The sequence below is a fragment of the Procambarus clarkii genome, chromosome 10 (assembly GCF_040958095.1).
Source record: "Procambarus clarkii isolate CNS0578487 chromosome 10, FALCON_Pclarkii_2.0, whole genome shotgun sequence".
In the NCBI taxonomy this organism is placed as follows: Eukaryota; Metazoa; Arthropoda; class Malacostraca; order Decapoda; family Cambaridae; genus Procambarus; species Procambarus clarkii.
Genome location: NC_091159.1, coordinates 38,508,090 through 38,535,444, shown reverse-complemented (window position 1 = coordinate 38,535,444; position 27,355 = coordinate 38,508,090). Strand labels below are relative to the sequence as shown.

Sequence of the window (27,355 nt, the reverse complement as noted above, 5' to 3'; positions counted from 1 at the left end):
TCTGCTAGATTAAGGACCTGCCCGAAACGCTGTGCGTACTAGTGGCTTTACAAGAATGTAAATACTGTACTATCCAATGTATTCTCACAAACCCAATGTACCTTCTTGTATATATATAAATAAATAAATAAATAAATAAATAAATAAATAAATAAATAAATAAATATTTACTGCTAGGTATACAGGGGCATTAAGTGATAGGAAACGAACCCAACCATTTCTGTCCAGCACGGGACTCGAACCCTGGCGGGACATAAAATAGTTAGGCGATTGTGAGTTGGGAACGAACTCAACTCTACTATCAGGACCCAAAATTAACTATACCAGTAAGAGAATGTGTGTGTTTGTCCAAGGTTGGAGGCCACACACTTGGGGCTATCCTCACCCAACTTTGCATGGGATATGGTCTGGGGTACGGGACGGACATAAACAAAATATTTATTCAGGTAAAGTACATACATACAAGGTGAGATACAAAAAGTTGATGGATTTATAGATAGAGCTAGTAATATACAATGCCTACAGCCACTATTACGCAAAGCGTTTCGGGCAGGAAAAACACTAAGACTAAAACTTAATACTAATTGAGATTAAAGCATAAACTGTGTTGAGAAAAAATTAAAAATGAAAAAGGGGGGGGGGAACACGGCAGAAAAAAAAGCAAAAATACAATTTGGTCAACAAACAGCATTGTTTCAAGTAGTAGACAGGGGTTGACATTTTAGGGGGTGAGGTAGGTATTACATGGAGTTAATAAGGTAGTACTTTGTTTTTATCTTAAACTGGTTGGGAGAGGTACAGTCTTTGACATAATTGGGAAGGTCATTCCACATTCGAGGTCCCTTGATTTGTAAAGCATTTCTAGTTTGATTAAGTCGTACTCTTGGCATATCAAATAGGTATTTGTTTCTGGTGTGGTGCTCATGGGGTCTGTTACAACCTTCTAGGAAGCTTTTAAGGTCAGGATTGACATTACAGTTCAGCGTTTTATATATATAAAAGGACATCCTAAGGCCTAAGTCCAGCCTAAGGACATTCTGTCCAGCCTAGGGACATAGGCTGGTCGGGGTCGGTCCTGTAATTAGTAATCAATTTGGGTCCTATTAAGAATGTTTATTAAAGGGAAATATAAACGTAAGTTTTACAGATTTAGAAAGACACCAGTAAGTGTTTTTATTATCATTATTATCATTAATGAATTTATTATCATTAACATCATAAATCGGGTCGGGTCCGAATGACCCGACCCGATTTACATCAAATCAAATCAAATCAAATCGTTCATCATTCTATTAAGTAATGAAGCATTGTCCCCCACAGGCACTACAGCTACTGGGTTTGCTCAACATACAGGTGAAACAACGAATATACGCGTGCAAGGTAAACACAAGTCTGACAAAGCCACATAAAACGTTTGTCTTTTTCCATCTGCCAGTTTGGCGTGAGAAACTACGAGGAATCTGAAGGGACGATGATCGACACAAAGTACTAGAATAATGGTATACTGAATACTTGAGGTAAATCAATAAAAATAAAATGGAGAATATTTTATTATACATTAACAGTTGTTTAACAGTTTAGAACTCAGTTGTATCCATAACATCACAGAAGCAGAAAATCAGCTTGTGCAGCCAACGGGCAACACAGCTTATAAATATTTATCATATCAAGATTATTTATTAATATTGAAGGCGTATAACATTTGTGATGAGTACTACAGTGAATGACCGAAGCAATCATGAGTACTACAGTGAATGACCAAAGCAATCATGAGTACTACAGTGAATGACCGAAGCAATCAAGTGGTGAAGACAAGAGACCTTACTGACATGACCTGTACCTTGATGCACAATATAATGTGTGGAGTGAGTATGTTTAGAATCTTCGTGTTTGCACGTGACTGCTGCAGCTGGATATTGTGAATTTGTTCTCGACTGTTGCAGTGATACTAGAAAGGTGTGTAGAAATAGCCTAAGCCACTTTTTGAGATTAATTTTTTTTTTTACTTGTCTCAATAAACATACTTGACCTTGAAAGAACTTTATGTATTAGAGTGTCAATTCATTGATAACTATAGAAATAAGGAAATAAGTAGTGTACCACATCAAATTGTTTGGATTAAAAAAATCAAAATCAAAATTCAATGTGTGTGTGATAATGGTATGATAGACAGAATACTTAGGAGCTACAAGAATTTTGCCCCAATGAGTGTAACACTTATATGCTGTGTTTACTATATTAACCTGCAATGTTAAATGGGATTCTTGTATTGTGATTTGTGTATCTGTACTCACTGAATTTGTGCGCCTCTTGAGGAACTTGAAATAAGAGAGGGGGGGGGGGGTAGAAATAGCCTAAGCTACTTTATTCCTTTGAGATGTATATTTTTCTTGTCTCAATAAATATACTTGAACTTGAACTTTAGAATGTTTAGGGATTTAAACAGAGGGGCTGTGTGTTGTATGAAGACAGGGTTTGTTACAAATTTTGATAGCAAATTTTTGCTGGGTGATGATGGGGTTGAGGTAGTTTGCAGTGGATGAACCCCATGCATAGATACCGTATGTAAGATAGGGATAGATTAGCGAGAAGTATAATGTAAGAAGAGCAGAGTAGGGAACATAATATATGCTTTTTGAGAGTATACTAACAATTTTAGAGATTTTTGTGAATATGTTGTGAATATTGAAGTTTAGTCTATTGACTATGTAAAGATCAAGAAACTTTTATTTTTTTTACTATTAATGTTAACATTGTATATCTAACAGTGAATTTGGTTTGATGATTTGGTTCCAAATAAAATGTAACAGGTAACTATGTTTGGTGACCTGCTGTCATGTCACCCTACATGTCACATGACAGCAGGTGACCTGCTGTCATGTCACACTACATGTCACATGACAGCAGGCGACCTGCGTTATGTCCTGTTATTATGTCACACTAAACCACACTTTGTTTAGTGTGAGCATGTTGGTCGACATCCATGTGGGCCTTTGTTTAAAATCGTTATTTACAATATTATTTGGAGTATGTGGGTTTGGGTTTGAGCAGATGAAGGTAGTATCGTCAGCAAATAGTGTAAGTATAGGAGCATGAGAGACATTTGGCACGTCATTGAGTTTGTCATTACCCACTTTTTGTCTCGCTTGTTTACCTGTTAAATAGACATGTGGTTCAAAGTGATAGAATTTAATTATTATGTGCAATATCACATCACGGCGAGTAGTAGTTCGCAGGCCAGGGTGGGAAGGAGTAGTCCGTAGGCCAGGGTAGGTAGGAGTCCGCAGGCCAAGGTAGGTAGGAATAGTCCGCAGGCCAGGGTGGGAAGGCGTAGTCCGCAGGCCAGGGTGGGTAGGAGTAGTCCGCAGGCCAGGGTGGGTAGGAGTCCGCAGGCCAAGGTAGGTAGGAATAGTCCGCAGGCCAGAGTGGGAAGGAGTAGTCCGCAGGCCAAGGTAGGTAGGAGGAGTCCGCAGGCCAAGGTAGGTAGGAGGAGTCCGCAGGCCAGGGTAGGTAGGAGGAGTCCACAGGCCAGGGTAGGTAGGAGGAGTCCGCAGGCCAAGGTAGGTAGGAGTCCGCAGGCCAAGGTAGGTAGGAGTCCGCAGGCCAAGGTAGGTAGGAGTCCGCAGGCCAAGGTAGGTAGGAGGAGTCCGCAGGCCAAGGTAGGTTGGAGTCCGCAGGCCAAGGTAGGTAGGGGAGTCCGCAGGCCAAGGTAGGTAGGAGTCCGCAGGCCAAGGTAGGTAGGAGGAGTCCGCAGGCCAAGGTAGGTAGGAGGAGTCCGCAGGCCAAGGTAGGTAGGAGGAGTCCGCAGGCCAAGGTAGGTAGGAGGAGTCCGCAGGCCAAGGTAGGTAGGAGGAGTCCGCAGGCCAAGGTAGGTAGGAGGAGACCGCAGGCCAGGGTAGGTAGGAGGAGTCCGCAGGCCAGGGTAGGTAGGAGGAGTCCGCAGGCCAAGGCGATGTTATATATCCTCCTACACTCTGTGGGGAGAAAAATATAAACATTTGTTACAAGCAATTTATTTACTTATTTAGGAACATATAAGAGGGTACATTGGGTTGTGAGAGATGATCCTGCTTGGAATAGCGGGAAAGTTTCTGTAGGAAGAACAACATTTGCCTCACGAGTTGCGCCTGCAGGTGGGTCACGACCTCCTCTCCGCCTGCAGACACGTCAGCACCCCTCAACACGCAGGCCACCCTCCTCCCTGGAGCCTGTACTCCCACTGGCCAACCCGTCCTCTTAAAAATAACGTCGCTTTTCGCTCGTATGCGCTCTGTAGCCAAAAATGGACGTAATTTGAAATGAAATCGACTCACGAAAGTGATGTCCTGTCCCGTTTTCTGTTTGAGTTGACTGGCTTGCTCGTTAGGTTAGGAGAGGAAATTTTCCATTAAACGTTTTTCATGACGTTTTGAAATTTTAGGAGAATTTCCTGACCCCATAGCCTACCAGAGGACCCTTAACTTACAGTTTTGGAAAAAAAAATCCAAATTTTATTTTCATTTTTTTCATCTTCATATTACGTCCATTTTCGGCCATACTGGCAAACGGCCAAATTCAGACGTAATTTGTAAGAGGACAGGCGGCAAGCGGACCCAGGTGCCATTTCCTCCATAACTAACTACAACTCCTGTTTCATTTGTGTCCTAGATTACTGTAAGTGAGAAATTCACCAGCTACACTGCACCCATTCTGGGTGCTAACTTTTTGGGTACAGGTATCTGGTTAATCGCCCACAATTCCTCGTGCATTGTTATGCTTTTGGCCTTGTCTACTTCCCACATGACCCGTTATATGATTTGGGTTTACTGATGGGGGGGGGAGGGGCCGGAACCCCCTAGTGTTAGGCTTCCACTTCTGGCAGTAGCCTTAGTGTACATGGTTTAGTTAACTTCTATAACTCACTTAATCCATAATTAATTAAGACTACGTTAATGTTTACTTAAAGAATAAATTCACACTGCACAAGCGAGTAACTGGAAGAATGTAGAATGCTAGTTACATGCAAGTAACTAAGCTATATTTAATTTTAATTAATATTTGTAAATATTAATTGATACTAGATATAATGTAATAATAAATTAGTTCCCCCTTCCAATGCAGAGTTTTCTTCCAAGCACAAATACATGCAATTTTTCTTAAAAAGCCTCTAACGCACACTCTGAAACCTGTTTCGGAGTGATCTAACAGTAATCTAACAGATAAAAGTGAGAGTAATTAAAAGATACATTGTAGCAGAACTTGATTTCAAGATAATAAACTATAATAACATTGATAGTATTGATTATTCTGGTGAGGTACGTTTTAAGTACTAAAATTGGGTAAGTAGGTAGGACAAGATTCAGTGTCAGTTTGATTATGATTTAATTATAATATGCAGTTGTGATTTAAATTATATCTAAAATTACAATATCACAGTTTTAATACAAACTTGTGGAACTATCACGAAACAGTTCTATAAGGACAGGTAGAAATGATATAATTTTGTCTATGCTCTATCATGTATGGGTATCTTTTCCCTTTTCAAATGTGTGAGTTGCTACGCTTATTTTCTTAACTGTCAGAACTCAATTCATGTGTGTCCTCAAAAGTGTCTTTCTGAAAGCTTAGAAATCATATATTATACAAAATAATAAAAAATTATACAAATGTTAAGTTATAAAACATAATAAAAAACATTGTAAATATCTGTTGAACAATGTACGTTCGTCATATATTATTATACATAAACATTGTCAGTAATTGCTGTGACGTTGATAACGAACCTCTCATAATATGAAAGACATGTCCTAGCCTGATGACCTAAGAACTGGCGGGGAGGCGAATTGTCTTACCTGACGAATCGACGGATGAAGTCTGCGTAGGAAGCGATATTAACGTAGACACCGGGGACTTCACTGGTGGCGCAGCCAATACCCCAAGCCACCAGACCAGCTACTGTCCATTGTCCTCTCTCCGGCTTACACACCAGGGGGGCCCCTCCGTCACCCTGTACCACATACACATTACTGGTGCAACAATTTATTAAAGTAATTTTGAAACAAAACAAAACAGTAGTGATGGTCATTGCCTCACGCGTAGGAACTTGTAAACAAGTTAAGAGTACAAAGTCATAACAAATTGGGTATCTAAACCGAAATATCTATGTAAGAGTATAAATTGTCAACCACACTACCGTGGATATAAACATTTAACTCACTGGAAGCAGCGACCCCACGTGCACGGAACAGAACCTCTAACCACCATGCTATGATTACGCCTTAATAAGGAAAGACTCCAGAAGCAGCTAACCGCTGTCTAACTGGAATTTTAAACTTTCCCCTGGCTGCTACTAGTTACTTCTGGAATATTTCCTAATTAAGGCTGTTCATAGTATAATATTATAGTGAATATAGCTTCTATCTCTCACTCGTAGGGTCGGTGGTTCAAGTCTACTAGTTAGTGTCCAGGTGAATGAACTGTAAGAGTATGTTTCTGCAAGGTTGGAGGGCAAATGCTTGGGGACCTCGCCCAACTTTGCAAGGTGACTGGTAATGGCCCCATTAATCTCATTAACGAGGTCGGCTTACATGGTGATCCCCACGAAACCTGTGGCAGGTGTCACGGTAAAATCTCTAGGAAGACATTCGGCCTGCTCCATCATCACCTATTCTATCATACCACGTCTATATATTCAAGTATTGTGGCACCCACAAGAACAACAACAACAACTTTCCAGACGTTTAGACAATATCACCATTTTACCTACCCCCACGGCCTGTCACCCTCTTCGCACCTGGCGACGCCTCGGGAGCTCATGCCATCTCAAACAAGCAGTTAACAAGCCAGTTCATAGTTAAAGAAGCTAGCAGCGCCCCCCTTACAGCTGTCGTCATGTATATATATAGGGCTACCTAGCCCACTATGATTCAGATTACTCCTGAGTGCTCTACTGAGTAGACCTGTTGACATACCCCGGTGTGGTAACAGAGTTATTCAGTCTGGCTCACAGTATTCCCGCACCATATTTTATTTGCACATTAACGTAACGTAAGTTTGATTGTTCATCTTGTTTGTTTTGCACACTTTGTATTAGAGCCAAGCCTGGATATTATTTTATGTTTTGTAATTTGTTTAATTTCAGTTTTCTATCAAGGTAAAGTATTTTTAAATGTTTTTTCCCTCTGTCTTATCCTACAGTTACCTCACAGTGAAGACAAATTGCAGTCTTAATTATTTTTTTTTTACTTTATTTGGCCTTTTTTTATGTGACTGGCATTCCATCTGTCTAGAGAGACTGCGATACCATCTATTTTTCTGGTCACACAGGTGACCAGCGGTCTTTAGAATTTTATCACTTTAAATCCCCTTCGAAATATAATACTGTATAATATTATATAATATTATAATTAAAAAATATGTATAATATTATAATAGTATACTATTATATAATATTATACTTCCGATCTTCAATGGTTCCAAAATATTACCAAATGGAGCACCCAGCAGCAGGGTGCTGGGGTGTATCTACGGACAGCAGCGTCTATGACAAGTGTTGACATTACACCCGTGTCCACAAGACACCCGTGTCCACAAGTCTGACACCCATCTTGTAGATAATTTTACCATAATATCAGCTCAAAAATACTATAAGTCAAGCTCGTTAATCTTTTAATTAACAAATTAAAAAACTACATGGAAATTTCAACTGCACTTTCCTTGTTTTCACTGACGCAAATTGGTCTATGATGTGTTCAAAGTTGTTTATCCAGTTTCTTCTCTTTAAAGAGCAAGCGTCTGCCTTCGAAGCTCTCAAATACGAAAGTAATAGTTTGAACTTTCTGAATGATCTGTCACAGCTGGCGATGGTTAGCATTCTCTTAATAGCAATGTGAAGTTTGGGGAAGATGTTCCCTCCATACTAAACAATAATTTTGAGAAGCTCTTCTCATCTTATTTTTATGTTGGGCCGACTTGATATCAACATTCTGCAATCCAAAATACCTTCATTTAGCTGCTGTTAATCAACATCAAAGATGCTCAATTCGCCCAAAATTTCGCGATTCTTTTATAGGTGGTTACTATCGACGCCGTAAAATAGTACCTCGATATCGAAAAGGAATCCAAATTTGGCGTCAGTGTCCAGCACACAAGCGAGTCTTTTGTCCTTTTCTGTGTGAAGACGTCCAGTGCGTTCCCATCATGACTTTCCATTTCCTCCTTGGACTATTAACCCAGCGTCTCTCCGATTCTCATCAACCATTTGTTTCTTACATCTCTGACGTCTTTCAACTTCAATATTCCATTCTTGACACAGAGTCCTCCTTTGAGTGATTCACTGACCAACACTTCTCCTTCATCATCAAAATGAAGGGGTTTCATATCTAGGGCAGCGTTGTGGAAGTTCATACTAGGATCCTGCAGACTCATTTGAATATGGTCAGTGCGAATAAGTACTTTGTTCCATAATCCTAGCAAAGTCAGAAAATTGTATCTGAACGCGCGGTTATAAATCTGCCTTGCGTCACTTGTTTCATTGGTCTCGTTTTCATTGTCTATCATGTCCAGGAGAACTTGCAGTATCTCCTCAAGGTATTTATTGATGGACTTCACTGCTTCTGTCTTTGTACTCCAGCTAGTTTCGGACTCCGCCATAACAGCCATAAGCACAGCGTTTTGTTTTATAGTTCCCCAGCGCTGTGTTGAACAGGTGAAGAACACGTAGAGACCTTCAATGGTTCCAAAATACGTGACCACCAATGTATCCTGCTTGGCTGCATGGACACGCACCAAGTTGAGCGAGTGATTGTCGCAGTTCACAAATACTACAAGGTTGTTTTCCTCAGGAACAAATCCACAAGGGCCGTGATAAGGGTTCGAACCTACGTCCGAGAGGATCCCAAATCCGAGATCAGAAATCCCGAGAGGATCTCGGACGTAGGTTCGAACCCTCTTCACGGCCCTTGTGGATTTGTTCATTTGATGCATCACGCTATTGTGATTTCTGTGTGTATTATTTTCCTCACTTATTATTTGACGAATACCACTTCTGTGTCCAGCCATCAGAGCAGTGTTGCCATAACAATCCTCTGACCGACAATCTTGAAGCTCAATTTCCTCCTTCCCGAGCTGTTTCAAGATATCTTTAACAAAGCTTTCAGTATCCTTTTGGCTTATCTGGATATGCCAGATAAGGACTCTAAAACGTACTGTTTTCCTCTCAAGATCGACTCCCACATACCTCACTACTTCTGATATCTGCTCACCGTGTGCCTGATCAGGTGTTGAGTCGAACAAGAGGCCATGTTAGACCATTCTTGGCTTCAAGAATGCTTCTCGGTAAACTCTGGCGAACAGTAGATGACATAATGTGGATGAATTCGGTGTGGACACCCGGAGAAAGACAAGACCAGGATCCGGGATGACTTTCCACACGAGTGAGGAGTTCTTTCATGAGAGGGTCAAAGATGGCCACTAATTAGAGTGAGCTAAGGAAATTTCCCCACACCGGAGTCATCATCTAGCTGAAGTGATTCCGTGTCCTGGCAAAGCCTGGTTTTGAGTCGCAAGGAATTGTATGCATTAAAGGATTTTCTTAGTTATTAAACCACTTCTGCTTTTCCTTCTCAATGTTTTACCGAAGTTCCACGTCAATGGCGATAATGCATTGGCTTTGGAATATTTGTCAAGTTGGCAAATAAATAATTGCCATAGACAGCCATTGATTTCCAACACCCCTTTTCGGAAGACTTCCATATATGATTGGGATCCTTTCCTTTAAAGTAACTAGCTCAATGACTGACTCTCTTAAACTTCTGAGTTAGTGCCTCACTCCTGACTCTTCCTACATCTGTTAGAGTTGTCTTAGATTTAGCTACTCAGAACGAAATGTCCATGTAGCACGGACTATATATAGTGAGCCCGTAATTGAGTTCGGGTATTCCCGATAACCTTGTTACTGTGATATTTGGGTCAGTTTTAAATGGAGGTGGGGTTTCCTCATTTTCTCTCGTTTCCTTTCCACCTCTGATTTAACTCACTTGTTTTAGTCTTTTGTTTTAATAACATTATCTTGGTGGAGGATATTCCTACATCTTTTCTCCTGTATTGATACAGACAATGGGGGATCCCCCACCCCTCCCATTACCAGCCATATTGCTAATAATAGCGCCTACGGTTTATAACAAATGAGACAAACATATCAGATCAGTCTTCCACACACTGTTAGGAAATGTTGATACTCCAGACAAGGTCGGATAAATGGCTGAAAAGACTAACCCAGTCAAATGCAAAGTTATGAGGATAACGAAAAAGAGTCTGTACTCCACTAATAATAGAATAATTAAACTAAACAAACTAAACCTGTAAACACATTTTTGATGCATGATAAACGCAAGTTAATCAAATCCATAAGCTGCCTAGAATTAAATACCAATGTTTACTTAACATTGGTATTCAATTCCAGCGACCATTATATGCCTCAAACCTGTCCACCACAGCTCTAAGGATGGATGTCTGTGCATAATAATCGAACTAAACTAATAAAACATCACACCCTGTGAAAGTGTAACTGGACGAAATCTGAATATGAAGCAGGGCAATTGTGGTGACAAACAGGATTTAAGTATTTAAAAAAGAAGACTGCTTAAAAATTAAACCAAAATCGGGTTCTTTTCACTGTAAAGGTTTTTAATGCTCAAACAGTTCTTCACTTGTGGGTGCATGAGAGCCAGAAAGCTTACCGTGCAGGCGTCCTTCCCTTCTATACCGCCAGCGCACAAGAAGGAATTTCTATCTAGAATGAATGTCTGCCCGAGGCGAGTATTCCTGAGCCTTTCCTGGCAGACGAAGGGGTCCTGCACGGGCACGTCCACCTCCTTCAGGATACGCTGGAACTCACCGACGCCGTCGAAGGCGTCCTTGCCAAAACCGGTCACCCAGCACCTTAGGGGAAAAAGAAAGCTTAATAATATCTAATATACTATTACAAATTATTATTTAGTTCACGGTATTTTCCATCACTTCAACTTCAAGTACGTTTATTGAGACAATAAGATACCGCTCACAAGGATAAAGTAGCTTAGGCTATTTCTACCCTTCTATTTTCCACCATAATTGATTCAATGTTTCTTTGACAATTTTCTTATTACTGAGTATTTTGAGTCATGTAAGATTACCAGTTGTGTGTTGCATATGTTGCATCTCCCTCACTCTACTGAATTAAATTCCTAGACGGGTTTTGTTCTGTCCCTCAGCTATACTCAGTCTGCTTATGTCTACATAGTTTGTCTGAATAGTTATGGGGTATGAGACTGCCGTGTCCCAACATTATATTATCACAACCTTTACCCAACCTCTCCCATACCCTTATAGAGTATCTGCCAATAAAGTTATGAATGGATTTGACTTCTACCGTAAGATCGACGAATTCATTCCATTTTCCTACGACTGCTAAAATAACTAAACACTTTTTCACATCTGTGGCTCAAACTTTCTGCCTCCTCGTGTGCTGTTGGTATTCATTAAGAAATCTACATTGTTTCCAACCAGTGAGTCCCACCGTATTACTGTATACGCATCAGTAGTACCAGTTGTCAATACCCAGTACTTACTGGTTTTCGCCAGCGAAGATCTGGCCCTGACGAGGGAGACAGGCCGTTCCGATGTGTGGGAACTGATTTGTATTGACGGGTCTCTGGAGATTCAAGAGGCCCACGTCGTTCTGTAAGGTGTCGGCTTTGAAATCGGGATGAATGATGATATTTCCGACTGGTATTTCGATGTGATCAAAATTTGGGTGGTCCTTAGGCTTTGTGACATCGTGTTCTCCCAACCGCACCTTCAGGTCCCTGAAAATATATATTTTAACATTTTATGAGAGTGCGACCTTTCCATACCATGAACAAATCTGTCGTTCCTGATGTTACAATTTCAAATGCTTATATTGCGTCGGAGGACGTGTGCTGCGAGGTGGTGATGGCTCAGTTTTCAGGTGGTGAAAGGAAAGGAAATAGAAACAAGGAAAGTTTCGGTTGTAGGCGAGATATAAAGACCATACAAATAAAGGACTCTGTATACGGCCTACTGCGCTAGAAACAGCTAAAACAGGTTAAGGACTTCCTGTCCGGGAGTGAAAATTGGGGCAATTGTTAATAATAAGTGATATATTGATTGACAATGGGAACAAACCCGTTATTTGTATTTGCACCGAAGGAAATGAAGTTGGAAGTCAGGAATACAGAAGTTTAAGACTTTCAATGAATTATCAGCAAGGGAGGACTTCGATCATATGGCAGTGTTTCAAGAAGAGAAATTGCAAATGAATGGCGGTCTAGGACAATTTGAGCCAATCGCCGACTATACAAATTTTGCAAATCCAATGTAATGTTATCAATTTATAATTAAGAACAATTCTTTTGGAAAGAGTAACTTATATGTTAGAAATGCCAGTTCGTTTATATATATGGCTGGAATGGTTTTGTGCCGGCTTACAGTGTAAAACATAGAAGTATGGGAATGAATTTGGGGAGAGGAGGAAATATGGGAGCGAGTTGGTAGGAAAAACTTTGGTTACAAATAATATGGATGGTGATGGGCTATAACAAACCATCCCTAAGGTGTACTACACAAGCAGCATAATTCATAAACAAAATCTAAGATTTAAGTGCACTTGTGTGCATAGAAACGGTAGATATTATTGCGCTAACTGAAACGTGGATAAATGTAGAAAACAGGGAACTATTACCTGAACATCATATCAAGTGATGCAAATGTAGTGTCAAAGAAGGTATCAAAACTGAGCCTCGCACAAATTATTTGGTTAGATTTAATTAAAATAATATGTAACAGTAGGTAGGTGTATACGCAGGGCATCATAATAAAGGAAGGTGTTAAAGGCATAGCGGCCTATATGAGACACCCGCTTATATCCCTCAAGTGTCATTCATATATATGTCTAGCATATGCTAAAAAGTAATTATCGATCCCACGCCTATAGTAGTAATAATAATAACAATAATAAAAATATACAAATAAGACCTAAACATATACAAAAGAATAATATTCATTGGTTTGATATAGTTGTTTATCTAATATTTACGTATATTTAATAAGGCTCCCAACTACGCAAAGCGTTTCGGGCATAACTTAAAATAATTGAGCAGGGTTGTATACAAGTTTGATGAGGAAGACAATACTCAACATGATGTGAGCTGACATAAACACATTTCAAGAAATTAAACAAATGATATGCAGCTTTTAAGGAGGGTATAATGCCAATATGAATAGAGGGTGAAAAATTCACGTGTTATGGGAAACTATTATCTTGATTGTTATCATTAGTTGCATTATTATTATTTTAATTAATACAGGAGCTGTGCAGTGGGCCTGCGGGCCGCTCCAAGCAACAGCCTGGTGGACCAAATTCTCACAAGACAAGTCTGGCCTCGGGCCGGGCTTGGGGAGCAGAAGAACTCCCAGAACCCCATCAACAGGTATCAACCAGGAGCAGCTGTAGCTCTACTGCCTCCATTGGGAATGACGAGGTCGACATTACGGCGTGTGACGCAAGCAATCCTTGGGGATGGGGACTGTTGAGCATGACATAGCTAGACAATATTTACGGCATGAATGCAAGAGTGAGTATGGAGGAATGTGTGAGCTTGTGAGACTTACCTCTCTTTGGCGACCTTGTGGGCGGCGGTGAGCACCCAGTTCTCGCTGATGAGGACTCCTCCACCCTTGTAGTTGTTGGCCCTGTCCAGCACCACAGCCACCCACGGGTACTCTCCGAACTCCGCCTGTTTACGTCGTTAGCATCATATAATGATCAAATAAAATTACTATATTATTGTGTCGACTCAAGCAAGATAACACATTAGTCGTCATTAGGACCCCGCCACTGCAATTGGACGATAACAACAGCAACAAAATGATAACAGTAACAAATAAGGGCTGTACACAAGTGTCTATTGTACCTACCTCAGCAAACTTGGCTGGTTGGTTGGGTATGGGCAGCGGGTTCTGGAAGCCACAGCCCCCGGTATTGATGGGTACGGGGCCGGAGGGTGGAGGGCGCGGTCCTGGTCCTGGGGGGATAACACCGCCCGGACAGCACATCTTCTGACCCGGACACTGCCCACCTGTCAGCTGTCAAAGAGTTCAAACCTAGATGAAGTTCCCCACGTAAAGTACTTCTCAACTTCTCCTACCTTTATTGAAGGGTCAGAATCCTTTTATTGGCTGCGGTGAAGAAATACAGTGGATGATGGGGCCACTTGCATTTTAAAACAGGTTTCATAAACCCTTTTTAAAACATGGGCTATAACATTAGATACATAAATGTTTAATATTAGACAAATAAATGTTTAATATTAGATAAATAAATGTAATTAATGAAATAGGCCTGGGAAGGCTCTCAACCTCGTAAATAGACATTATGTCAAATATCAGCAAATATTATACAATTGGAGTTACTTAATCGTATGGGCCTTCTGCAGTTACCTTAATTTTTATGTCTTTATGTTTAAATAACAAACAATATTTGTGTTAAATAAATAACAACAATAGATAATTCGAGGCTCAAATTTGCCTTCTAATATACCACTTTTTTCTTTTTCCAAACACACACCCAGTGAGGCTCAGGGCAGAGCTCTCGCCGGCCTGGTGTCCACTTGTAAGTAGGCAGATAAATTTGTCCACTTGCCTCAAACTATCGGGAAATTAACGTCTGTTATCGGAAAATTTACTTTCGTCTATGACTGCAAAATCCATCAGTCAACATAGCACAGCTTTTGATATTTCGCCACACGAAACACTAATTATAAAGGTGAAGATTGACTGTGTTGAGGGTGCTATCTTAAGCTAGACAAATGCACGGTTATATCAAAGGAAACAAAGAGTTAGTATAAATGGTGTGGGTAACCATTGAAAGTAGAGTGTCCAGCAAAGGCTCTGTCCTGGAGCCGCTGTTCAATTCCATGTATGGAACGATTTAGATTTAGGACTTTAAACACCCTTTTCAGGGGGGGGGATTAAAGAATATATAGAGCTTTGTGAGCCCTTGTCTTGCATATTTAATAAGTCATTAGAGATAAGAAGAGTACCGGAGTTATGGAGGGTTGCTAATTTGATACCGATTTTTAAGAAGGGAGGTAAATAAATCACTTGTGTCGAAATATCAGGCAATTAGCCTTAACATCTGTTATGGGAAAATCGCTAGAATCGATAATCGCAAAAAGCCATTCGCCTTACATCTTGAAAAACTTAGATTAATAAATGATTCATAACATGATTTACTAAGGGCCGTTCATGTTTGACACATTTGCTTTCATTCTATTCCAGCATATTTGAGGCAGTCAATAAGTGGACAGGATTGTAACGTTGTGTACCTTGACTTAAGCAAAGCTTTTGATACAGTGCCTCGGGAAAGACTGATTAGAAAGTCAGAGACTCACGGTATTGTGGGTGCTCTCTTAATCTGGATAAGGGCATGGCTATATAAAAAGGAAGCAGAGTTATTATAAATGGAGTTAAGTCAGAGTGGGAAACTGTTGTAAGTGGAGTGCCTCAAGGCTCTGTCCTTGGACCGCGTGTGTTTATCATACATAAATATCAACGATTTAGATTCAGGATTGATCAGCAATGTTTATAAATTTGCAGAAAATTGGTTAGGAAATAAATTCAGAAAGACTTAATATAACTTCAAGACGATCTATATAGGATTTTGAAATGGTCGAAAGAATGGTAGATGCAGTTTAATGGTGACAAACAAAGTGGTTGTGAGGCTAGGTAATGATGACACAGTAACAAGATATCAACTGGATGATGTTAAGATTACAAAGTCTGATTGTAAGAAAGATCTGGGGTCGTGATTTGTAAGAATTTAAAGCCTCCCCCCCCAAAAAAAAAAGCACAAATGTTGGAAATATGGCAAATATTTCCATATATGTTTACCAATATATGGAAATATATTTACCAACAAAGTAAACAAACTATTGAAAATTTGTGAAACTAGCATGAACTAGTTTACCTCACCTCCCCGCTGCCTCTCGCTTGAGGGAGGGAGGGAGGGAGGGAGGGAGGGAGGGATGCAGTCGGGGTCAGCCAGCTGCTCCACCTCCGGCTCTGTGCTGATGGGAGGCAGTATCTGGCCGCCCTCTCTGAACATTGCTTCCGGTCTCCTGTCTTTACCAAAGAAGTGTTTGCCTTTGTGACTTTTTCTTGCACATTTTGTGCCACATGATCCAGGAGTTTTGTGCACTTGGTGCTGCATCTGCTCATGGTTCCCTTTCTTGGGTGCACCTTAAGTGCTGCCCTTGTGCAGTCGGGGTTATCTTCCCTGATGTGTTAGAGATATGCTCCCTTGAGAAGTTGTTGTTGTTGTTGATTTAGGGGCGACGACGATCGTGGGATCGGATGCGCCCCGGCGTACCCGTGATGGATTAATCGCGAAGCCCAGAAAGGTGAAATGCCAAGCCAAATCGCGAAACGAGTGACGCCAATCACTAAAAACTAATATGCCTCGTGGCAAAGAAACGTACAGACAGGCAAATGATTGGAGAGCCTCAGGAGTCCCTCAGGGTGACAAGCACCAGCCCCGCCCTACACAGATTTCACTGGGTAGCAAAACCAAGACTCGACCCCAACTAAAACGCAAAAAGTCATCCAGTGTCTTCCGGCAGAGCAAAAGCCAGCCGCCCACCACGGCTGAAGGCACACCAGGAGCCCACTAAGACCCACCAACCTCCCGCACCTCTCGGCCAAGCCGGTCCCCGAACACCGTCACCCCGCCGGGAGAACCAGCCAGGACACGCCAAAAACAAAAAATCTATCAACAATTCCGTGACCCAAGGCGATATGTGCGCCAGGCGTCGTACAACCGAACCGTTGAATAGGGATGCCAAACGGCAGTAGCAAAGCCAAAACGCGAAAACAATATGCAGAATGCATATTGGCCAATGCGAGGCAGCTCCTATTAATATCCACCCAAAATCATTCATATATATATATGTCTAACCTACGCGTGAAACAATCAAGGGATCCTACGTCTGTCATGTTACCCGGTAATTAATTCCACAAATCAACAACCCTGTTACCGAACCAATATTTATCCAGGTCTTTCCTAAATCTAAACTTATCCAAATATATATCCATTGTTTTGAGTTGTACGTTATGCTCATTGGCCACGTAACATTAATAGGTCTATCAGGACGGTGAAAACTTTGCAATTACTCATAGTTTTCATGTAAGTTGTCCTTGTCATTCCCCACTCACCAAGTTAACTATGCGCACGTCGATCTGACCGGCTCCGTGGTTGGGTGCTCCTACTTGAGAGTTTTGTGGAGGAGGAGGAGCTTGACCCTCAGGGCACACTTGGTTAACAGGGAGACACACACACCCGATGATCCCTGAGTCCCTGGCCGGCTGGTCTGCCCGGTGAGAAGAGTAAACAGATGACAATTAAACAAATGAAAGAGTAAAACAAAATAAGATGTGAGACGCATGATATGTTAAAGTATGAGCAACACTGACGAAAATGTTATCAACACAACGCTGGTAAAAGACAGATTCATCTGTTTCTGTGGCGCAACTTATTCTTGAGTTGACACACAAATAACTAAATTACACATCATAAATAACAATGACACTTACACAGCAAGAATTATATAGTGCTAAAGCAAGTTATAACAACAATACATGTGTCTAGACACAACAGTGAACTAGCAAGTGTACAACTGCACTTACTGATGCCGCCGATGGGAACTGGAGGCAAGCCGAGCTCAGGTCCTAAGAGTCCGAGCCTGGTGGTGACGCCCTGCCCCCCGATCGTGGTGGTGACGCCCTGCCCCGACGGCCGCCGCTGGCTCTCCACCGTCGCCGCCGCCACCACCACCACCAGCCACACCTTCCCCCACACTCTGAAACACAGATGGAGGATTACTAGCTACTAGGCTTCCAAGTCTCTTCAACGTCCTGAGAGTAACAGTGCTCAAGTAACAGGAGTACTGTATTACAAATTTAACGAAAGATAACTGGACAATACCAATATTCCCATTGCAGTTACGGAAATATTGTTGAATTTTGAAACACGGGATTTTTAGCAGATTACGAAATGTAGGTATATGAACTGTCCCGTCACACTGATTCACAGCTTACTGGAGGAGAGCCACTAGCGGCCAGCGGTGGAAGTATCTACAGCCCTTGGCCAGAGGCTGGTGGCTTCACCAAAGCCGCGCCACATCTGATCATCTTACAATAACACCGAAGTCACCAGCTGCCTGAGTCAGCACCCGCGCTCTGCCTTGTTGATAACCAGAGAACAAATAACAACGAATTAAGCTGTCCGAGAAGGTGGTGTCAGGTGGTGGCCAGGTGGAGCGAAGCAGAGCACAGCTACTGTAGCAGCCCACCAAGAACACTTCTTACCCCCCTAAGGGCCAGCACTGCCAGGGTCAACACTACCTGCCATGTTGCCACCACTCCCACTGCCTCTCTCCATGCACACGTTTCTTGCCATACACGTGTCGCCATGGACCAGGTGTGGAAGTGCTTTCCGTGTCTATTAGAATGGAGGCATCTACTAACTATACGAATCGGTCCGGTTTCGTGACTAGAGTTTTCTTGATTTAATCTTCTATTTCCCTGAATTTATACATGAGCATTTACCACTTTTCTGTCCTTATATGCAGTTCATGTAAATCGTCTTGGAAACGTCTCATTATAGTGTCGCATCCTACTTTACCACAGATGTCAGTGTGAAATTGTCAAAGAAATGTGAAACAAACTGAAGGAGTCAAGCAAAGCTGATCAAAACAAATACAAAGCAATAAGAAGGCAAGTGATGAAGATAGCGATGGTAGGAAAAGATAGAGTCCTTCGCCCAGTGAAGGTAGAACTAACCCTCTACCTCTCCAGCGACAAGCACACCGAGCCACGCGTCAATAGCCAACCAACACCACATTACACTCTGCCAACTTGCAGAACACGACGAAACACACAACATTGGAGGTTACTAAAGGAGTGTAAGTGTAAGGAGGATATAACAAACAATCACAGAAGTATGTCTAGAAGTCAAAAACAGAATTAAGCAGTCAGGAACTGACATCAGACAGGCACTTAGGAAAGAACTGGATACCAGCAGAAAATTAGTACAGAACACTATAGATAGAAGTCCATACTGTAATATTTTTTATATTTGGAAAGGAAGATACATTATAGTATCACACCACCACCTGCTGTTGTTATGTCCTTTCTGAAAGGTGGGTGGTATCCTGAAAAATGGAATTCCCCTTCAATTATGTCATCTTATCACCATGTTTTGCCGAGCGAAAAATTATTTTTTTTCTGAAAGGTCTAATAACTGGGCATTCGGTGATGTAGTGCGGGAGATCATGCCGCAGTTCCTGCTCACAGAGTTTGCACCTGGAGTGCTCAGGATTGGGAGATCCGTCACCTGTAGCCACCTGCCACAGGTAACGGTAACCCAACCTGATCCTGGCAACCACTGTGTCGCACAGTCTGGTCGACGGTTTGTGCTGCCCATAAATACAGGTTTCAGATCTGAACAAATCGTAGCTTTTTATGCCTGGACCCGGCGGGAGTATTAAAACTCTATGGAAATCACAACCCATGATTTTATTTCAGACCGCCGATGAAAATCGCTATTTCTTAAAGTGTGGCATTGGGGCGTATCACTGATGATAGTGGTACTCCCATACCCTCCACGTGTCATCCTGGAAAGTTGGGCGAGCCTACCTCCTAGCGGTGTGGCCTTCATCCTCGGATACACACTTTTACAGATATACATTACACTTGTCTATAATTAAATTGAGTGTATGTTAGACCGTTTGGTTGTGTTGACAATAATGTGTCTGTACAGAATGTGGATAACAGCGTGTAAAGGTCAGCGTCGAACTTACGAAGAGAGCTAAGCATTGCCCTGGAGAAATGCGAACGTAATCAGTTGTAAATCATGTAAAGCATTTTAAATTTATAAACCAAAGCATCCTCAAGCACCATCCTGACATCAGGATGTCAGGCCAGGCTAGTTAGAGGAGCGGTGCCCCCCCCGCGTCACCCCCCAGGGCGCATTCACCCATGTTAACATATTATGCATTAACTTGGAAGATGAGCATCGTGTGAGGATAGGGTCACGAAGAGCGGGAGTGATGCTAGATTAGAGAACGCTTACAAAATGTACCCAGGATGGGCCAAGGATTTAGTTGTAAACATCACTTTCAGTCATAACCCGGGATTCACGCTCAGGTAAACCGGGAATAACAAAATAGTTGGGAAATCCGAGGGCCGGGCGGCCCGGGCAGCCCGGCCAAGGTCAGCAGGACTACAGCAAGAGATGCTAGACGCCTCCACGGACCTCCACCGTCACACTGTGGCCGCGGGCAGAGTGCCTTCACCCCGGCCTGGCCCCCACTCTCACACACCCCGGCCTGGCCCCCACTCTCACACACCCCGGCCTGGCCCCCACTCTCACACACCCCGGCCTGACCCCCACTCTCACACACCCCGGCCTGGCCCCCACTCTCACACACCCCGGCCTGGCCCCCACTCTCACACACCCCGGCCTGGCCCCCACTCTCACACACCCCGGCCTGGCCCCCACTCTCACACACCCCGGCCTGGCCCCCACTCTCACACACCCAGGCACCTCACTCTTCCACACTGCCTGGCTGTAGCCTTCACCTGGCCGCTGCCTCCTTATGCTTAACTAGCCACAACTAAACATATATATTCTCACTTTTCCACTAATCTCATCCCCACCAGTAAGTTTAGTTTATTATATACCCCCATACCCATCCTGTGGGCGGTTACCCCATACCCATCCTGTGGGCGGTTACCCCATACCCATCCTGTGGGCGGTTACCCCATACCCATCCTGTGGGCGGTTACCCCATACCCATCCTGTGGGCGGTTACCCCATACCCATCCTGTGGGCGGTTACCCCATACCCATCCTGTGGGCGGTTACCCCATACCCATCCTGTGGGCGGTTACCCCATACCCATCCTGTGGGTGGTTACCCCATACCCATCCTGTGGGCGGTTACCCCATACCCATCCTGTGGGTGGTTACCCCATACCCATCCTGTGGGTGGTTACCCCATACCCATCCTGTGGGCGGTTACCCCATACCCATCCTGTGGGCGGTTACCCCATACCCATCCTGTGGGCGGTTACCCCATACCCATCCTGTGGGCGGTTACCCCATACCCATCCTGTGGGTGGTTACCCCATACCCATCCTGTGGGTGGTTACCCCATACCCATCCTGTGGGCGGTTACCCCATACCCATCCTGTGGGTGGTTACCCCATATACCCATCCTGTGGGCGGTTACCCCATACCCATCCTGTGGGTGGTTACCCCATATACCCATCCTGTGGGCGGTTACCCCATACCCATCCTGTGGGCGGTTACCCCATACCCATCCTGTGGGCGGTTACCCCATACCCATCCTGTGGGCGGTTACCCCATATACCCATCCTGTGGGCGGTTACCTCATACCCATCCTGTGAAGGTACAGTCATAACGAGTACATTAACTTATTTATATATACAACTCTTCAGTATAGGGGTATGGAACCTTTGTACGCCAACTGAGTGAAGTTGTAAGTTCAACCGGAGTGATCCAGAGAGAATGCCAACCAATTATGGCTTCCTCATGGACTATGGTCCATTCTATCGGTCAACTCTGATGCAACTTCTCCTCACAATTTAGATGCTATCGATCACCGCGTGGAAATTGACAGTGAGAACAGATCGCCATTTTAAAACTGGTCGACTGCTTGGTTGTGAAAGGAACCACCTTATGAATGATTGTGGTGTAGCAGACTGTGGTGGTTGGCGCGGCCCTTTACCACCTCTCTCTCACCCACACACCTGTGGCTCAAGTCAATAAACTACGGCAGAACTAGATGCCCAATAACAAATAATTAATTTTATCTGGGACAGGCAGCCTGTGTATGTATATACATTAGTTTTATATGAAGGTCTCCCTTCCCCCCCCCCCCAAGGACGAACCTCTGACCACCCCCCCTAGGATACAACTCCACAACACTTGACTAAATCCCGGGTACCTACTGTATTTACTTCTAGGTGAACAGCGCCATTAGGTGAAATGTGGCCAACCATTTCTGTCTAGTTAGGGATTCAAACCCAGGATCCCCGAGTATGGGTCGAGAACGATATGTAAGAAAGGTGTTGGATTTAGGGGCTACGAACCTAGTTGTGTCCTGCGGCTCCCGTGGAGGGAAAACACAAAGTTTCCCGGTTATGTCCACGTCGTCGCTGCTCGGCGTTAAGTAACACACACGCACACACACACACACACACACACACACACACACACACACACACACACACACACACACACACACACACACACACACACACACACACACACAAAAAAAAAAAAAAAAAAAGTAGTTAGTAAACAGTTGATTGACAGTTGAGAGGCGGGCCGAAAGAGCAAAGCTCAACCCCCGCAAAAACACAACTAGTAAACACAACTAGTAAACACACACACACACACACACCTCACCTTGCACTTATATTATGTTGCAATATTACCGAATTCAATGGCTTCTTTTCATCATTTGGTGCAAACCTTGCCAGAAAAAATCCCAGCGACCCAGACACGTGTTACTACATATCTCAGCGGCAGCTAACTCTCTATTCCTTTTACCAGTCAACCCGACAGACATTATATCAATAATTCAATCACTTAAAACCAAAGCTTGGGACATTAATGAAATACCATATATGATATATGAGAGTGCTGCCCCTGCTCTTGCACCACCCATAGCTCTGCTATTCAATAAATCTCTAGAGTGTCATACTTTTCCTGATATCCTTTAAAAAGTAAGAGTGACGCCAGTTCATTAAGGAGGCGAGACAGCTGACATAAATAATCACAGACCAATATCAAGTCTACTTATACTTTCATAAATATTTAAAACAATTATTTATAGACAGCTCTATTCCTACTTTGTAAAACTCAACATATTAAGTCCCTGCCATTTTGGTTTCTGTTCCCAAAAAGAGTACCAATGGTGCCATTATTAGTCTGCTTACTATAATCTACACAATCCTTGACAAAAATGAGTTTCCAATTGACCTCTTCATTGATCTGAGAAAGGCCTTTGATACTGTAAACCACAACTGCCTCTTACTTAAACTTCACCACTATGGTATCCGAGGCCTTTGTTCTGGACTATATTCGTTCCTGTCTCAGTGACAGACACCAACATGTAGCCATCAATAACACAGCATACTACCTTCATCTATTCTAACCCCCCCCCCCCACACACTAAATAATATTGTTAATAACGATTTAAAAAAAAGTCCACTCATGGATGTCAACCTACAAACTCACACTAAACATAGAAAAGACTTACTGCATTTTATGTGGTAGTAAATCATCAAATCAAATTAAAATTCTGATAGGACAATGTTAACATTAGCAATAAAAATGAGGGGAGTTCACTGGCCTATACATAGACAAGAGACTCAACTTCATCACCCACATACAACACATAGCCAAACAAGTCTTAAAAACGGTCGGTATACTTTCTAAAATCACATATTATGTTCCCCATTCTGGTCTTCATCCATTATGCTACGCAATAATCTTACATACGGTATCTGTGCATGGAGTTCAACCACTGTAAATTACCTCAAGCCTATCATCAATCAACAAAACTCTGCTATCAGAATTATAACAAACTCTGTCTTCAGACAACACACAGCCCCTCTGTTTAAATCTCTCAACATGCTAAACATACACTCACTTCACACATTATACTGTGCTCTTTACATGTACAAAACCTTGTTCCTAAATGCTAATCTTGATCTGAAACTTTTCCCTGACAGGTGTAATAGAACCCATGAACAACACACAATAAATAAATATATCTTTGACACCCCCAGAGTCAAACTAAATCTATGCAAACACTCCATGCAAATAAAAGGACCCAAACTTTGTAACTCACTCCCTGATGAATTAAAAAATTGTCTAACCTATGCACTATTCAAAAGTAAAACCAAAAGGTACCTAATTTCATCCCCCATAGTTTCCTACCTTGTGTTTTAAACTCACACTGTGTCTTGTACTACCCACTTCCCCAATATTAGTACTTAAGACATATATCCTTACCAGAGTAATCACCTCTATCAACTTATATTGTAGTTATTTGTTGATATAAAACCTTGCTACAATGTATCCTTTCATCTTACCTGATATGTTAGATTAAGGACCTGCCCGAAACGCTATACGTGTTAGTGGCTTTACAAGAATGTAAAAATACCAATCTAATGTATTCTCACCAACCCATTGTACCTTCTTGTGAATAAATTATTATTATTATTATTATTATTATTATTATTATTATTATTATTATATACCAGATTCAATGAAATAATTACGTAGTTGATTGTACAACAGGCCGGGAGGTCTTAAAATCTTTTACATTTTCACAATCAATGAAAATGATTGATTGTGAATGAATCAATGTTCAAATGAATGAATTAAAGGTTTGTCACAGCGTTTACAATCTGAATATTCTGGATGTGGCTCAACCTCACTAACTTGCCAGATGTGTCTATAGTCAAGGCGAATTACCGCAATGTCTTCATGGAACAGTCTGGTTCGATTACTATACTGACCATACAAATACCTATTATGGCAAATGTTGCCATAGCTTTTAATACTCCAGCTTTCAGATCTTTGAGTCATTTCTTAATTCTTCAAAATCTGAAGTAATCTCTTCAATTCGCATGTTTTTAATAATGGCATCAGATGGTCCAAGTTATAACCAGTGTTTTCTTCCCTGGAAGACTCCATTGACCTCTTGGGGGTGTTTCCACGTTCATTGTTCCTGTTCCTTCCTCTGATAATTGTCTTCTGTATAACGTAAACCTCCATTTAGGACCAGAGCCAAACTATTTGACGCCTTAGGCAAGGCCAACTGCGTGCAAAACAAAAAGCCAACTTCGATTTTCGAAAACAAATGCTTTGTAGAAAAGGTGAAAAAGCGCAGAGCTTGAGGCTGCTTGATTAAGTTTAAATTGTATGAATACGTAATACATCAATCTTTGTCCCAGAGGCAAGTGCTGCGTCCCACTGAGGTGTGTGGCCTTGGTGGTGGCCTACACTGGCCCCGTGGTGTACCTAGGGCCCTGTGGTGTACCTGGGGCCCTGTGGTGTACCGGGGCCCCTGTGGTGTACCTGGGGTCCCCGTGGTGTACCTGGGGCCTTGTGGTGTACCTGGGGCCCTGTGGTGTACCTGGGGCCCGTGGTGTACCTGGGGCCCTGTGGTGTACCTGGGGCCCCCGTGGTGTACCTGGGCCTCCCCGTGCTGTACCTGGGGCCCTCGTGGTGTACCTGGGGCCCTGTGGTGTACCTGGGGCCCTGTGGTGTACCTGGGGCCCTCGTGGTGTACCTGGGGCCCTGTGGTGTACCTGGGGCCCTGTGGTGTACCTGGGGTCCCGTGGCGTACCTGGGGCCCCCGTCGTCCAACTGGGACCCCCGTGGTGTACCTGGGGCCCTCGTGGTGTACCTGGGGCCCCGTGGTGTACCTGGGGCTCCCGTCGTCCAACTGGGACCCCCGTGGTGTACCTGGGGCCCCGTGGTGTACCTGGGGCCCCGTGGTGTACCTGGGGCCCTCGTGGTGTACCTGGGGCCTTGTGGTGTACCTGGGGCCCTCGTGGTGTACCTGGGGCCCCGTGGTGTACCTGGGGCCCTCGTGGTGTACCTGGGACCCCGTGGTGTACCTGGGGCCCTCGTGGTGTACCTGGGGCCCCGTGGTGTACCTGGGGCCCCGTGGTGTACCTGGACCCCCGTGGTGTACCTGGGGCCCCGTGGTGTACCTGGGGCCCCGTGGTGTACCTGGGGCCCCGTGGTGTACCTGGGGCCCCGTGGTGTACCTGGGACCTCGTGGTGTACCTGGGGCCCCGTGGTGTACCTGGGGCCTCGTGGTGTACCTGGGGCCCCGTGGTGTACCTGGGGCCTCGTGGTGTACCTAGGGCCTCGTGGTGTACCTGGGGCCCTGTGGTGTACCTGGGGCCTCGTGGTGTACCTGGGGCCCCGTGGTGTACCTGGGGCCCCGTGGTGTACCTGGGGTCCCGTGGTGTACCCGGGGCCTCGTGGTGTACCTGGGGCCTCGTGGTGTACCTGGGGCCCCGTGGTGTACCTGGGGCCCCTGTTGTGTACCTGGGGCCTCGTGGTGTACCTGGGGCCCCGTGGTGTACCTGGGGCCCGTAGTGTACCTGGGGCCCCGTGGTGTACCCGGGGCCTCGTGGTGTACCTGGGTCCCTGTGGTGTACCTGGGGCCCCGTGGTGTACCTGGGGCCTCGTGGTGTACCTGGGTCCCTGTGGTGTACCTGGGGCCCCGTGGTGTACCTGGGGCCTCGTGGTGTACCTGGGGCCCCGTGGTGTACCTGGGGCCCCGTGGTGTACCTGGGGCCCTGTGGTGTACCTGGGGCCTCGTGGTGTACCTGGGGCCCCGTGGTGTACCTGAGGCCTCGTGGTGTACCTGGGGCCCCGTGGTGTACCTGGGGCTCCGTGGTGTACCTGGGGCCTCGTGGTGTACCTGGGCCTCGTGGTGTACCTGGGGCCCCGTGGTGTACCTGGGCCCCCGTGGTGTACCTGGGGCCCTCGTGGTGTACCTGGGGCCCCCGTGGTGTACCTGGGGCCCCGTGGTGTACCTGGGGCTCCCGTGGTGTACCTGGGGCCCCGTGGTGTACCTGGGGCCCCCGTGGTGTACCTGGGGCCCCCGTTGTGTACCTGGGGCCCCGTGGTGTACCTGGGGCCTCGTGGTGTACCTGGGGCCCCTGTGGTATACCTGGAGCCCTGTAGTGTACCTGGGGCCCTGTGGTGTACCTGGGGCCCTGTGGTGTATCTGGGGTCCTGTGGTGTACCTGGGGCCCCGTGGTGTGCCTAGAGCCCCGTGGTGTACCTGGGTCCCCCGTGGTCCACCTGGGGCCAATGGGCTACATTACACATCAAAACCAATCCTCCTATGCACTTTCCGACATTTTATGATCACTGACCTAATTACATACTTTGTATACCTGGCGACCTATGTCTTCCACAACGGTGATAATGTCAGTGAACGGCTCCATTTTCACTTCGCGGTGCTTGCTCAAGACCATAGTACAGGCTCAGTGTACTCACACTGAGAGCGAGGTACATCCCCAGCGGTAAATAATTACCACGAAGAAGCTCCCTGGCAGTAGAACATACCTCATCGTCGTCTGTGGATGGTGAGGCGATGTCAACACTACACACCACAGGAGTCCCCTGCTGTCTGGGGCGAGCGCGCCTCACCTCCTCTATATATATTCCCGCCCGCAGCCGCCACCTCTCAG

The 27,355-nt window shown here is 44.3% G+C and overlaps 1 protein-coding gene across 1 annotated transcript; it reads right to left on the bottom strand.

Moving 5' to 3' along the window:
- Positions 1 to 1,534: 1,534 nt before the first annotated feature.
- On the bottom strand, positions 1,535 to 27,355 carry LOC123745372 (phenoloxidase-activating factor 2). Its single transcript, XM_045725863.2, has 9 exons — positions 27,231 to 27,355; positions 17,722 to 17,894; positions 17,251 to 17,405; positions 13,957 to 14,124; positions 13,651 to 13,775; positions 11,589 to 11,825; positions 10,719 to 10,920; positions 5,832 to 5,986; positions 1,535 to 3,974 (listed from the first exon to the last, which is right to left on the bottom strand). Exons 1-9 carry the CDS (start codon positions 27,233 to 27,235, stop codon positions 3,968 to 3,970), a joined length of 1,227 nt encoding a protein of 408 aa, XP_045581819.2. The 5' UTR covers positions 27,236 to 27,355; the 3' UTR covers positions 1,535 to 3,967.